Genomic DNA, 15984 nt, shown 5'->3' on the forward strand with positions numbered 1-15984 from the left:
TAGTGCAAAAGACAGCACTTCTGAACAAGGCGCTATTTTCACATAGAAGATTCTCACAGTTTCTGAGAAAAGGAACGTTATTTTCTGAAAACATTTGTTTTATACTCAACTTCAAAGCCTCAGTGTTGTTTTTTTTCAGAATCTGCTGGCATATATTTAATTATATTACAAATTTCCAGTGAGGGGGAGAAAAGACACATTCCTTGGTTTCTTTTTCAAGACGCACAGGTTTTTGACTGTTACAAGTAATTGTCATTTCAGTTTTCCTTTGTTGCTGTTTTTTGTCTGTTTTTGCTTATAATTTAATGGTATGTCCTGGTATTAAATTATATTATTAAATTATGTTATAAAATATTATATTAAAAGATAACTATGTTGAGTTTCACAAGGTTTTTTTTTTTTTTTCCAATTCAATGAAATGTAACAAGTATTGGATACATTCCTGGACATTGCAGGAAAGGTGTTTAAGTACAGGTGAACTAAAGTGTCTTAACTATCATCAGTGAATGGTTAGAATATTTGAAAGATTCAAGAAAGAGAGAATTGGGCATGTTTGTGGTTAAAATGGATGCTAAGAAGAAAAGCTAAGTGTAAACAAAAGCTTTGACATTTGTTTTCATTCACAGTTCTTTCCCACATGTGACTTAACTGAGGAATGTACAATTGAGAAGATCTAGGTATTTTCTGGAAAAAAAATAAGATCCATAGGCTGTACGCCGTGGCTCCCATTTTCTTTCTATTTCTTCTTAATACGTGGTGTGGATGTTGCTTTCTTCACTACTGGTCGTATGTGCAGATTGGACCATGCAGAATTACAAATTTGATCTTTGGAAGTTTGTCCTATTATTTTAACAGTAAAATGGAACTTAGTTGAGAATTATTTCTAAAATACGCTCTTGTTAATCATGCTTTAACATTTGATATTTCTATAGCTATATATGACAGAAATGAACCGAATGAGAGAAACCGTGATAGAAGTGGGTAAGGAAAATAGCACACTGAAGTCATCGTATAACACTGTGATGGATGAGAATGAATCCCTAAAAAAACAGGCAAGATTAATTATTTCCTGTTATTAGTAGCTTTAGAAGTTACAGTCAACAATTTTAAACGTTTGAACAAGTTGTTTGCAAAATTGCTGATTTTGTTTCTGTAAGACAAGAATTGTGTGAATGGTTGTAATTACTTTCTGCTTCATTTTGTAGCACGTGAAATTTAGTCTCTCAGATCTTTTCCAGTATTAAAGAAATTAGAGTTAGTCCCCTGACCCTGTAGCAACAGGTGATTTTAGGAAAGACTAACCATATCCTCTGAAGCAAACTGAGATTGGATAGAGAGAAAGTATTTTATAATGGAAGCCACCCTGTGCTGAATTGCTCTGCTGATTCTATTAAATAAAAAGTAGCGTGTGTATGTCTAATTCCATGATTACTCAGTATCTTCAGTTATTTTTGAAAGTGTTAATTAAAGGAATATTTTCTCTGTTCTTAAAGACACGCTGAGACAGTGGTTCACAATAATACAGAGTTAAAGTTTTCTTCTCACTTGACTTAAATCTGACCTAAATGCTGACAGGCAAATTGCTACGTAAACTCTTTTGACCATTGCTCCTTCAGTGAATTGCAGTTCTGATGCTCTTGAGTCTGATGAAAATCATCTGCTTCCTAGTCTCAGTAAAATCTTTGTCCTCCTCTTTTGTGCAAACTGAAGTATTCACAGAGGACTTACATGATGATCGGGATGTTTGTTGTATCCATAGAGTACGTTACTTATATTTAAATGGAGGTTATAGTTTGCCTCGTATTCTTTTCTCACAGAGCATGGTCAGTAACAGTGTCATTCTTGCGAGAAGAAAACTTTCACCCTCTCTATTTCCAAGGCCATTAGACCATTCTTGAAACATGCACTCCATTTTTTGTGTCATTTCTTTATGAGAAGTAATCAAATACGTAGTGCCTATATCCCTAAAGAGGTATTGTGCTTATTCTTCCCCTGTAAGCGGAAAGGTTGGGCCGCAAGTCAACAAAGAGCCACGACTATTTTATTTATCCAGGCAGAGGTTGCCTGGAGAGGTTGAGGAGTCCCCGTCCTTGAAGATCTTCACAAGCTGCCTGGACGTGGTCCTGGGCAGCCTGCTCTGGGTGGCCCTGTTTAAACAAGATGGTTGGACCAGATGGTCTCCAGAGGTCCCTTCCCACCTCGGCCATCCCGTGATTTGTTGAGGAAGTGGACAGTGATTTTGTTTCTATCACTGTCCATGCTGAGAAGAAAAAAATTGAATTTTTAGCAATCACATCAAATGATTTCAGTGTGATGGTTAAGTCAAAAAGTGAGTTTTGAATCTACAGCTATTTGAATGGTTTTTGATTCTTTCAGTTAAGTGACGCGAACGAACAGAACAAGAAGTTAGATGATCGAGCAAAAAGCATGCAAGCTCAGTTAGATAATTTAAAGGTAAGGTTTCTTCTTACAGGTACCTTCTTCTGTTATAGTTATGCAAGCCTTATAAAGCATTGTGTAATGTAGTTTGGAGAAATTGAGAATCTTAATTCAAATTTTTTCTCGCAAAACCTTTCACTTGTAATTCTGCTGTCCCTGACTGTTTTGAAAGTTTATGGTCAGTTTCAAGCCACCTTGCTCCTGCTCCATCCCAAGCTGAGCAAGCCTTTCCTAGGCTTGGTTAACTCTAAAGGTTCGGCCTTTTCAATGGAAGTAGTTGAGCAGTCCGCTTGGAGCCTATCTGTAGCATTTTTCTTTGTCGATGAGATCGTTTCTATATTTACCACTAAAGTCCTTTTTGCAGCATGATAACAGTCTGAGAGCGAGGCTTAAGAAAATGTAGTGGATGGCTGAATTGTTAGTGCAAAAGACAGCACTTCTGAACAAGGCGCTATTTTCACATAGAAGATTCTCACAGTTTCTGAGAAAAGGAACGTTATTTTCTGAAAACATTTGTTTTATACTCAACTTCAAAGCCTCAGTGTTGTTTTTTTTCAGAATCTGCTGGCATATATTTAATTATATTACAAATTTCCAGTGAGGGGGAGAAAAGACACATTCCTTGGTTTCTTTTTCAAGACGCACAGGTTTTTGACTGTTACAAGTAATTGTCATTTCAGTTTTCCTTTGTTGCTGTTTTTTGTCTGTTTTTGCTTATAATTTAATGGTATGTCCTGGTATTAAATTATATTATTAAATTATGTTATAAAATATTATATTAAAAGATAACTATGTTGAGTTTCACAAGGTTTTTTTTTTTTTTTCCAATTCAATGAAATGTAACAAGTATTGGATACATTCCTGGACATTGCAGGAAAGGTGTTTAAGTACAGGTGAACTAAAGTGTCTTAACTATCATCAGTGAATGGTTAGAATATTTGAAAGATTCAAGAAAGAGGGAATTGGGCATGTTTGTGGTTAAAATGGATGCTAAGAAGAAAAGCTAAGTGTAAACAAAAGCTTTGACATTTGTTTTCATTCACAGTTCTTTCCCACATGTGACTTAACTGAGGAATGTACAATTGAGAAGATCTAGGTATTTTCTGGAAAAAAAATAAGATCCATAGGCTGTACGCCGTGGCTCCCATTTTCTTTCTATTTCTTCTTAATACGTGGTGTGGATGTTGCTTTCTTCACTACTGGTCGTATGTGCAGATTGGACCATGCAGAATTACAAATTTGATCTTTGGAAGTTTGTCCTATTATTTTAACAGTAAAATGGAACTTAGTTGAGAATTATTTCTAAAATACGCTCTTGTTAATCATGCTTTAACATTTGATATTTCTATAGCTATATATGACAGAAATGAACCGAATGAGAGAAACCGTGATAGAAGTGGGTAAGGAAAATAGCACACTGAAGTCATCGTATAACACTGTGATGGATGAGAATGAATCCCTAAAAAAACAGGCAAGATTAATTATTTCCTGTTATTAGTAGCTTTAGAAGTTACAGTCAACAATTTTAAACGTTTGAACAAGTTGTTTGCAAAATTGCTGATTTTGTTTCTGTAAGACAAGAATTGTGTGAATGGTTGTAATTACTTTCTGCTTCATTTTGTAGCACGTGAAATTTAGTCTCTCAGATCTTTTCCAGTATTAAAGAAATTAGAGTTAGTCCCCTGACCCTGTAGCAACAGGTGATTTTAGGAAAGACTAACCATATCCTCTGAAGCAAACTGAGATTGGATAGAGAGAAAGTATTTTATAATGGAAGCCACCCTGTGCTGAATTGCTCTGCTGATTCTATTAAATAAAAAGTAGCGTGTGTATGTCTAATTCCATGATTACTCAGTATCTTCAGTTATTTTTGAAAGTGTTAATTAAAGGAATATTTTCTCTGTTCTTAAAGACACGCTGAGACAGTGGTTCACAATAATACAGAGTTAAAGTTTTCTTCTCACTTGACTTAAATCTGACCTAAATGCTGACAGGCAAATTGCTACGTAAACTCTTTTGACCATTGCTCCTTCAGTGAATTGCAGTTCTGATGCTCTTGAGTCTGATGAAAATCATCTGCTTCCTAGTCTCAGTAAAATCTTTGTCCTCCTCTTTTGTGCAAACTGAAGTATTCACAGAGGACTTACATGATGATCGGGATGTTTGTTGTATCCATAGAGTACGTTACTTATATTTAAATGGAGGTTATAGTTTGCCTCGTATTCTTTTCTCACAGAGCATGGTCAGTAACAGTGTCATTCTTGCGAGAAGAAAACTTTCACCCTCTCTATTTCCAAGGCCATTAGACCATTCTTGAAACATGCACTCCATTTTTTGTGTCATTTCTTTATGAGAAGTAATCAAATACGTAGTGCCTATATCCCTAAAGAGGTATTGTGCTTATTCTTCCCCTGTAAGCGGAAAGGTTGGGCCGCAAGTCAACAAAGAGCCACGACTATTTTATTTATCCAGGCAGAGGTTGCCTGGAGAGGTTGAGGAGTCCCCGTCCTTGAAGATCTTCACAAGCTGCCTGGACGTGGTCCTGGGCAGCCTGCTCTGGGTGGCCCTGTTTAAACAAGATGGTTGGACCAGATGGTCTCCAGAGGTCCCTTCCCACCTCGGCCATCCCGTGATTTGTTGAGGAAGTGGACAGTGATTTTGTTTCTATCACTGTCCGTGCTGAGAAGAAAAAAATTGAACTTTTAATCATTTAGCAATCACATCAAATGATTTCAGTGTGATGGTTAAGTCAAAAAGTGAGTTTTGAATCTACAGCTATTTGAATGGTTTTTGATTCTTTCAGTTAAGTGACGCGAAAGAACAGAACAAGAAGTTAGAAGATCGAGCAAGAAGCATGCAAGCTCAGTTAAATGATTCAAAGGTAAGGTTTCTTCTTCCAGGTACCTTCTTCCTTTATAGTTAACAAGTGAAATATAATTCATTGTTACGTTTTATTGTAGCAGAAGCATGCATTGGTAATGACACAGAAGTCTAATGATTCAGGACAAGTGGTGCGCTCACGTAAACGTGGTATGGAGAAAAATGAGACAGGAGCATCAAAAAGTGATAAGGTAAGGACTGGGCAAGGTGAAAGATCTGTTTGAAAGACTTTAGGCAGTAGAACGTTATGTATCTGCTAGAAATTAGAAAATGCTAGAAATTAGAAAAATAAAATAATTTTTATTGATTTTTTTTAGTGAGTTAATTACAGTAGGAATAGGTAGACACTATATTGGGAGAAACAGTCAACTGAAAGAATAAAGTATGTTGCTAAAAATGTCTTTTGAATTTTATATTGTGTATGTACATGTTTTTTGCTTATTTAGCTATGTTTTCTTCTTCCTCTCATGTTATCTCTCAACTATGAATTAAAATTATATTCTGCCTGCACTGTAACTGTTTTCTTCTGCTGTGTCAGAGCAAATCTTAAACTTATTCTGGTTACTGCTACAGTACAACACTGTCCTTTATGAATAAAACCAGCTGAAATGTAGTTAGAGAAGTCAGATAACAAATTTTAATTTGATAAGCCAGAGATGATTGTACTGCTGTTATACTTTGGGGAAATGGTCTTTAATGTGGGAAAGAATAAATGCAGTGTTCATATATAGTTCCAAAAGGATCACCTTGTTTTCCTTAAAATACCTTCTTGCATCACTTAATGAAATACTTTCTGTCTCCATGTTATTCCAGTCAGTAGCAAGTCCTCTGCTAGCACTCTGCCAACATTTCCCGACTGGTAATGACTTTCTCCCGCTAGAGGCTAAACTGAAATGAGAAAGAGAGATATTCACACCATTCTACTTGATCTATATCAGATGCCTTAAAACTGTACTGTCTCTATATAGCCAACATATTTCTCTGTGTACGTAGGTTTTAGCGTACTTTAGTCGCAAGTGATATATGAGCAGCATCAGTAGTTATAATTCTGAGTGAAGAGAAGAACAGTTGTCTGAAGGTAGATACAAGAAGACCTGTGAAGGTTTTAAAGAGCTGTTTGTGCAGCCTGTCTTCAGGAACCTCTGGATACCTTTCACAGAGTTTTTCTGTACAGTTGTAGTAGAGGGACAGAATGACAATGTCATGAAGTCTTTATTCTTCTAACGGTGCTACTTACACAGTTAAAATTTAGCATAAGTAGATTGTATGAAATAAAGCAAAGGAGTGTATCACATGTATCAAAATGAGGATTTCCACATGCACAGATCATTAAGCCATTGAGGGAGGATGCACAAGCCATTGAGGGAGTATGTAGATACAGGAAAAAAAGGGAGAAAGGTGTCAGGGGAGCAGGACCTCAACTTTCAATAGGGAAGGAATGTGTTAAGATAGATGGTTCAAATCCATAAAAGTGATTTTAAAGATGTCTTTAGAAAAAACACAAGTGGCTTTAAAAGTGTCACACAGGTTAGAGAAGTGTTGAAAAGCCAGGAGCAGTTAGTGGTTATCTGTAAAAACTTGTGGAGGTCAAGTGGAGTCAACTAGAAAAATCTGATGCCGTTCTTTTCAAATGGGAAAGAGTTACACAGCCATCAACTTAATGTTGGTTCTCAGCTAAATAAATAAATATATGTCCTGGCAAGCTATGAACAAACCATGCGAAGTGCCATGCCAAAAACACTGCAGTAAATGGCAACGAGCTTGTGTTAATCCTAAATTGTCAAATCAGTGTGATTTCCATTAGGACAAGGTAACAGGCATGGCTAGTAGAGGAGTACTAGTTATATGTATGTCTAGACTTTGCTGTATTGTTTCTGGTACAGTTTTACGTGGCGTTTTCATAATCATATTAGAAAAGTATGACAGCTGAAATAAGGTTGGTGGTAAGGTGTAGTGAGACAGTGTTTCACAGCTGAAGGAATGTACATAGTAGATTCTGGAATAGTCTCTTTTGGGTCCAGTATTGGGTGTTTTCAGTGAGAAGTGTGATGGTGAGAAAGAGCACGCTTGTTAAACTTGAAGCGAATAGCAAGCGAGGGAGAATTTCAAGCATGCTGAAAAAGAAGGTTAGGATTAAAATTGATCTTGACAAATTGAAGAGGTAGTAGGTCTGAGAAAAGCGCAATGCTTCAGAGGCAAGAGTGTGCAGTATTGCATTTGAACAGAAATATCATCTGTACACATGCAGGGTGATGAACAAATGCAGGGACACGTGAACATGCCAATCTTTGGCTACATAAAAGGCTGCCACAAAGAGAAAGAAAGTAATCTTTTTTTTTTCCATGTCTGTGATAGAAGTAGTGGCAGGGTAAGTATGAGGAAAAACTAGATTAAAACAAAAGCAGTCAACCACTGGGTCAGAGAGGTCAGTAAGACTGGTGCTTCCAGTATTTGCAGGTCTTCAGAACAGACTAGACAAACATTTGGCAGGAATGAAGTGATACAGTTGATTATGATATGGATGGTACCCGATTTAATAATGGAATTGGATGGTTTAGACATCCTGGCACCACCTACAGCAACCCAGTGGCCTGTGAAATTATTGCCAAATCCCTGAAGCACTGTGAAATTATTGTCAAACCCCGAATATGCAAGCCTTATAAAGCATTGTGTAACGTAGTTTGGAGAAATTGAGAATCTTAATTCAAATTTTTTCTCGCAAAACCTTTCACTTGTAATTCTGCTGTCCCTGACTGTTTTGAAAGTTTATGGTCAGTTTCAAGCCACCTTGCTCCTGCTCCATCCCAAGCTGAGCAAGCCTTTCCTAGGCTTGGTTAACTCTAAAGGTTCGGCCTTTTCAATGGAAGTAGTTGAGCTGTCCGCTTGGAGCCTATATGTAGCATTTTTGTTTGTCGATGAGATCGTTTCTATATTTACCACTAAAGTCCTTTTTGCAGCATGATAACAGTCTGAGAGCGAGGCTTAAGAAAATGTAGTGGATGGCTGAATTGTTAGTGCAAAAGACAGCACTTCTGAACAAGGCGCTATTTTCACATAGAAGATTCTCACAGTTTCTGAGAAAAGGAACGTTATTTTCTGAAAACATTTGTTTTATACTCAGCTTCAAAGCCTCAGTGTTGGTTTTTTTTTTCAGAATCTGCTGGCATATATTTAATTATATTACAAATTTCCAGTGAGGGGGAGAAAAGACACATTCCTTGGTTTCTTTTTCAAGACGCACAGGTTTTTGACTGTTACAAGTAATTGTCATTTCAGTTTTCCTTTGTTGCTGTTTTTTGTCTGTTTTTGCTTATAATTTAATGGTATGTCCTGGTATTAAATTATATTATTAAATTATGTTATAAAATATTATATTAAAAGATAACTATGTTGAGTTTCACAAGGTTTTTTTTTTTTTTTCCAATTCAATGAAATGTAACAAGTATTGGATACATTCCTGGACATTGCAGGACAGGTGTTTAAGTACAGGTGAACTAAAGCGTCTTAACTATCATCAGTGAATGGTTAGAATATTTGAAAGATTCAAGAAAGAGAGAATTGGGCATGTTTGTGGTTAAAATGGATGCTAAGAAGAAAAGCTAAGTGTAAACAAAAGCTTTGACATTTGTTTTCATTCACAGTTCTTTCCCACATGTGACTTAACTGAGGAATGTACAATTGAGAAGATCTAGGTATTTTCTGGAAAAAAAATAAGATCCATAGGCTGTACGCCGTGGCTCCCATTTTCCTTCTATTTCTTCTTACTACGTGGTGTGGATGTTGCTTTCTTCACTACTGGTTGTATGTGCAGATTGGACCATGCAGAATTACAAATTTGATCTTTGGAAGTTTGTCCTGTTATTTTAACAGTAAAATGGAACTTAGTTGAGAATTATTTCTAAAAGATTATTTCTAAAAGCTCTTGTTAATCATGCTTTAACATTTGATATTTCTATAGCAACCTGATACCGAAATGAACCGAATGAAAGAAACCTTGAGAGGAGTGGCTGAGGAAAATAGTAAACTGAAGTCATCATTTAAGTCTGTGATGGATGAGAATGATTCCCTAAAAAAACAGGCAAGATTAATTATTTCCTGTTATTAGTAGCTTTAGAAGTTACAGTCAACAATTTTAAACGTTTGAACAAGTTGTTTGCAAAATTGCTGATTTTGTTTCTGTAAGACAAGAATTGTGTGAATGGTTGTAATTACTTTCTGCTTCATTTTCTAGCACGTGAAATTTAGTCTCTCAGATTTTTTCCAGTATTAAAGAAATTAGAGTTAGTCCTCTGACCCTGTAGCAACGGGTGATTTTAGGAAAGACTAACCATATCCTCTGAAGCAAACTGAGATTGGATAGAGAGAAAGTATTTTATAATGAAAGCCACCCTGTGCTGAATTGCTCTGCTGATTCTATTAAATAAAAAGTAGTATGTGTATTTCTAATTCCATGATTACTCAGTATCTTCAGTTATTTTTGAAAGTGTTAATTAAAGGAATATTTTCTCTGTTCTTAAAGACACGCTGAGACAGTGGTTCACAATAATACAGAGTTAAAGTTTTCTTCTCACTTGACTTAAATCTGACCTAAATGCTGACAGGCAAATTGCTACGTAAACTCTTTTGACCATTGCTCCTTCAGTGAATTGCAGTTCTGATGCTCTTGAGTCTGATGAAAATCATCTGCTTCCTAGTCTCAGTAAAATCTTTGTCCTCCTCTTTTGTGCAAACTGAAGTATTCACAGAGGACTTACATGATGATCGGGATGTTTGTTGTATCCATAGAGTACGTTACTTATATTTAAATGGAGGTTATAGTTTGCCTCGTATTCTTTTCTCACAGAGCATGGTCAGTGACAGTGTCATTCTTGCGAGAAGAAAACTTTCACCCTCTCTATTTCCAAGGCCATTAGACCATTCTTGAAACATGCACTCCATTTTTTGTGTCATTTCTTTATGAGAAGTAATCAAATATGTAGTGCCTATATCCCTAAAGAGGTATTGTGCTTATTCTTCCCCTGTAAGCGGAAAGGTTGGGCCGCAAGTCAACAAAGAGCCACGACTATTTTATTTATCCAGGCAGAGGTTGCCTGGAGAGGTTGAGGAGTCCCCGTCCTTGAAGATCTTCACAAGCTGCCTGGACGTGGTCCTGGGCAGCCTGCTCTGGGTGGCCCTGTTTAAACAAGATGGTTGGACCAGATGGTCTCCAGAGGTCCCTTCCCACCTCGGCCATCCCGTGATTTGTTGAGGAAGTGGACAGTGATTTTGTTTCTATCACTGTCCATGCTGAGAAGAAAAAAATTGAATTTTTAGCAATCACATCAAATGATTTCAGTGTGATGGTTAAGTCAAAAAGTGTGTTTTGTATCTACAGCTATTTGAATGGTTTTTGATTCTTTCAGTTAAGTGACGCGAAAGAACAGAACAAGAAGTTAGAAGATCGAGCAAGAAGCATGCAAGCTCAGTTAAATGATTCAAAGGTAAGGTTTCTTCTTCCAGGTACCTTCTTCCTTTATAGTTAACAAGTGAAATATAATTCATTGTTACGTTTTATTGTAGCAGAAGCATGCATTGGTAATGACACAGAAGTCTAATGATTCAGGACAAGTGGTGCGCTCACGTAAACGTGGTATGGAGAAAAATGAGACAGGAGCATCAAAAAGTGATAAGGTAAGGACTGGGCAAGGTGAAAGATCTGTTTGAAAGACTTTAGGCAGTAGAACGTTATGTATCTGCTAGAAATTAGAAAATGCTAGAAATTAGAAAAATAAAATAATTTTTATTGATTTTTTTTAGTGAGTTAATTACAGTAGGAATAGGTAGACACTATATTGGGAGAAACAGTCAACTGAAAGAATAAAGTATGTTGCTAAAAATGTCTTTTGAATTTTATATTGTGTATGTACATGTTTTTTGCTTATTTAGCTATGTTTTCTTCTTCCTCTCATGTTATCTCTCAACTATGAATTAAAATTATATTCTGCCTGCACTGTAACTGTTTTCTTCTGCTGTGTCAGAGCAAATCTTAAACTTATTCTGGTTACTGCTACAGTACAACACTGTCCTTTATGAATAAAACCAGCTGAAATGTAGTTAGAGAAGTCAGATAACAAATTTTAATTTGATAAGCCAGAGATGATTGTACTGCTGTTATACTTTGGGGAAATGGTCTTTAATGTGGGAAAGAATAAATGCAGTGTTCATATATAGTTCCAAAAGGATCACCTTGTTTTCCTTAAAATACCTTCTTGCATCACTTAATGAAATACTTTCTGTCTCCATGTTATTCCAGTCAGTAGCAAGTCCTCTGCTAGTACTCTGCCAACATTTCCCGACTGGTAATGACTTTCTCCCGCTAGAGGCTAAACTGAAATGAGAAAGAGAGATATTCACACCATTCTACTTGATCTATATCAGATGCCTTAAAACTGTACTGTCTCTATATAGCCAACATATTTCTCTGTGTACGTAGGTTTTAGCGTACTTTAGTCGCAAGTGATATATGAGCAGCATCAGTAGTTATAATTCTGAGTGAAGAGAAGAACAGTTGTCTGAAGGTAGATACAAGAAGACCTGTGAAGGTTTTAAAGAGCTGTTTGTGCAGCCTGTCTTCAGGAACCTCTGGATACCTTTCACAGAGTTTTTCTGTACAGTTGTAGTAGAGGGACAGAATGACAATGTCATGAAGTCTTTATTCTTCTAACGGTGCTACTTACACAGTTAAAATTTAGCATAAGTAGATTGTATGAAATAAAGCAAAGGAGTGTATCACATGTATCAAAATGAGGATTTCCACATGCACAGATCATTAAGCCATTGAGGGAGGATGCACAAGCCATTGAGGGAGTATGTAGATACAGGAAAAAAAGGGAGAAAGGTGTCAGGGGAGCAGGACCTCAACTTTCAATAGGGAAGGAATGTGTTAAGATAGATGGTTCAAATCCATAAAAGTGATTTTAAAGATGTCTTTAGAAAAAACACAAGTGGCTTTAAAAGTGTCACACAGGTTAGAGAAGTGTTGAAAAGCCAGGAGCAGTTAGTGGTTATCTGTAAAAACTTGTGGAGGTCAAGTGGAGTCAACTAGAAAAATCTGATGCCGTTCTTTTCAAATGGGAAAGAGTTACACAGCCATCAACTTAATGTTGGTTCTCAGCTAAATAAATAAATATATGTCCTGGCAAGCTATGAACAAACCATGCGAAGTGCCATGCCAAAAACACTGCAGTAAATGGCAACGAGCTTGTGTTAATCCTAAATTGTCAAATCAGTGTGATTTCCATTAGGACAAGGTAACAGGCATGGCTAGTAGAGGAGTACTAGTTATATGTATGTCTAGACTTTGCTGTATTGTTTCTGGTACAGTTTTACGTGGCGTTTTCATAATCATATTAGAAAAGTATGACAGCTGAAGTAAGGTTGGTGGTAAGGTGTAGTGAGACAGTGTTTCACAGCTGAAGGAATGTACATAGTAGATTCTGGAATAGTCTCTTTTGGGTCCAGTATTGGGTGTTTTCAGTGAGAAGTGTGATGGTGAGAAAGAGCACGCTTGTTAAACTTGAAGCGAATAGCAAGCGAGGGAGAATTTCAAGCATGCTGAAAAAGAAGGTTAGGATTAAAATTGATCTTGACAAATTGAAGAGGTAGTAGGTCTGAGAAAAGCGCAATGCTTCAGAGGCAAGAGTGTGCAGTATTGCATTTGAACAGAAATATCATCTGTACACATGCAGGGTGATGAACAAATGCAGGGACACGTGAACATGCCAATCTTTGGCTACATAAAAGGCTGCCACAAAGAGAAAGAAAGTAATCTTTTTTTTTTCCATGTCTGTGATAGAAGTAGTGGCAGGGTAAGTATGAGGAAAAACTAGATTAAAACAAAAGCAGTCAACCACTGGGTCAGAGAGGTCAGTAAGACTGGTGCTTCCAGTATTTGCAGGTCTTCAGAACAGACTAGACAAACATTTGGCAGGAATGAAGTGATACAGTTGATTATGATATGGATGGTACCCGATTTAATAATGGAATTGGATGGTTTAGACATCCTGGCACCACCTACAGCAACCCAGTGGCCTGTGAAATTATTGCCAAATCCCTGAAGCACTGTGAAATTATTGTCAAACCCTGAATATGCAAGCCTTATAAAGCATTGTGTAACGTAGTTTGGAGAAATTGAGAATCTTAATTCAAATTTTTTCTCGCAAAACCTTTCACTTGTAATTCTGCTGTCCCTGACTGTTTTGAAAGTTTATGGTCAGTTTCAAGCCACCTTGCTCCTGCTCCATCCCAAGCTGAGCAAGCCTTTCCTAGGCTTGGTTAACTCTAAAGGTTCGGCCTTTTCAATGGAAGTAGTTGAGCTGTCCGCTTGGAGCCTATCTGTAGCATTTTTGTTTGTTGATGAGATCGTTTCTATATTTACCACTAAAGTCCTTTTTGCAGCATGATAACAGTCTGAGAGCGAGGCTTAAGAAAATGTAGTGGATGGCTGAATTGTTAGTGCAAAAGACAGCACTTCTGAACAAGGCGCTATTTTCACATAGAAGATTCTCACAGTTTCTGAGAAAAGGAACGTTATTTTCTGAAAACATTTGTTTTATACTCAGCTTCAAAGCCTCAGTGTTGGTTTTTTTTTTCAGAATCTGCTGGCATATATTTAATTATATTACAAATTTCCAGTGAGGGGGAGAAAAGACACATTCCTTGGTTTCTTTTTCAAGACGTACAGGTTTTTGACTGTTACAAGTAATTGTCATTTCAGTTTTCCTTTGTTGCTGTTTTTTTGTCTGTTTTTGCTTATAATTTAATGGTATGTCCTGGTATTAAATTATATTATTAAATTATGTTATAAAATATTATATTAAAAGATAACTATGTTGAGTTTCAAAAGGGTTTTTTTTTTCCAATTCAATGAAATGTAACAAGTATTGGATACATTCCTGGACATTGCAGGAAAGGTGTTTAAGTACAGGTGAACTAAAGCGTCTTAACTATCATCAGTGAATGGTTAGAATATTTGAAAGATTCAAGAAAGAGAGAATTGGGCATGTTTGTGGTTAAAATGGATGCTAAGAAGAAAAGCTAAGTGTAAACAAAAGCTTTGACATTTGTTTTCATTCACAGTTCTTTCCCACATGTGACTTAACTGAGGAATGTACAATTGAGAAGATCTAGGTATTTTCTGGAAAAAAAATAAGATCCATAGGCTGTACGCCGTGGCTCCCATTTTCTTTCTATTTCTTCTTACTACGTGGTGTGGATGTTGCTTTCTTCACTACTGGTTGTATGTGCAGATTGGACCATGCAGAATTACAAATTTGATCTTTGGAAGTTTGTCCTGTTATTTTAACAGGAAAATGGAACTTAGTTGAGAATTATTTCTAAAATACGCTCTTGTTAATCATGCTTTAACATTTGATATTTCTATAGCAACCTGATACCGAAATGAACCGAATGAAAGAAACCTTGAGAGGAGTGGCTGAGGAAAATAGTAAACTGAAGTCATCATTTAAGTCTATGATGGATGAGAATGATTCCCTAAAAAAACAGGCAAGATTAATTATTTCCTGTTATTAGTAGCTTTAGAAGTTACAGTCAACAATTTTAAACGTTTGAACAAGTTGTTTGCAAAATTGCTGATTTTGTTTCTGTAAGACAAGAATTGTGTGAATGGTTGTAATTACTTTCTGCTTCATTTTCTAGCACGTGAAATTTAGTCTCTCAGATCTTTTCCAGTATTAAAGAAATTAGAGTTAGTCCTCTGACCCTGTAGCAACAGGTGATTTTAGGAAAGACTAACCATATCCTCTGAAGCAAACTGAGATTGGATAGAGAGAAAGTATTTTATAATGAAAGCCACCCTGTGCTGAATTGCTCTGCTGATTCTATTAAATAAAAAGTAGTATGTGTATTTCTAATTCCATGATTACTCAGTATCTTCAGTTATTTTTGAAAGTGTTAATTAAAGGAATATTTTCTCTGTTCTTAAAGACACGCTGAGACAGTGGTTCACAATAATACAGAGTTAAAGTTTTCTTCTCACTTGACTTAAATCTGACCTAAATGCTGACAGGCAAATTGCTACGTAAACTCTTTTGACCATTGCTCCTTCAGTGAATTGTAGTTCTGATGCTCTTGAGTCTGATGAAAATCATCTGCTTCCTAGTCTCAGTAAAATCTTTGTCCTTCTCTTTTGTGCAAACTGAAGTATTCACAGAGGACTTACATGATGATCGGGATGTTTGTTGTATCCATAGAGTACGTTACTTATATTTAAATGGAGGTTATAGTTTGCCTCGTATTCTTTTCTCACAGAGCATGGTCAGTAACAGTGTCATTCTTGCGAGAAGAAAACTTTCACCCTCTCTATTTCCAAGGCCATTAGACCATTCTTGAAACATGCACTCCATTTTTTGTGTCATTTCTTTATGAGAAGTAATCAAATACGTAGTGCCTATATCCCTAAAGAGGTATTGTGCTTATTCTTCCCCTGTAAGCGGAAAGGTTGGGCCGCAAGTCAACAAAGAGCCACGACTATTTTATTTATCCAGGCAGAGGTTGCCTGGAGAGGTTGAGGAGTCCCCGTCCTTGAAGATCTTCACAAGCTGCCTGGACGTGGTCCTGGGCAGCCTGCTCTGGGTGGCCCCGTTTAAACAAGATGGTTGGACCAGA

General features: G+C 36.6%; 1 protein-coding gene across 1 annotated transcript in view; it reads left to right on the forward strand.

Annotated features, from left to right (window-relative positions):
- LOC310901812 (ranBP2-like and GRIP domain-containing protein 3) overlaps window positions 1–15984 on the forward strand; it is a gene marked incomplete at its 3' end in the record, with an annotated part of 75395 nt that overhangs the window by 46706 nt on the left and 12705 nt on the right. Inside the window, exons 31-35 of the mRNA XM_083842227.1 lie at window positions 933–1052; window positions 3791–3910; window positions 5400–5510; window positions 10879–10989; window positions 14743–14862. Coding sequence (XP_083698353.1) covers window positions 933–1052; window positions 3791–3910; window positions 5400–5510; window positions 10879–10989; window positions 14743–14862 — 582 coding nt within the window. The remainder of the gene's footprint in view (window positions 1–932; window positions 1053–3790; window positions 3911–5399; window positions 5511–10878; window positions 10990–14742; window positions 14863–15984) is intronic.

The sequence above is a fragment of the Anser anser genome, assembly GCF_964211835.1.
Source record: "Anser anser genome assembly, chromosome: 1".
NCBI lineage: Eukaryota > Metazoa > Chordata > Aves > Anseriformes > Anatidae > Anser > Anser anser.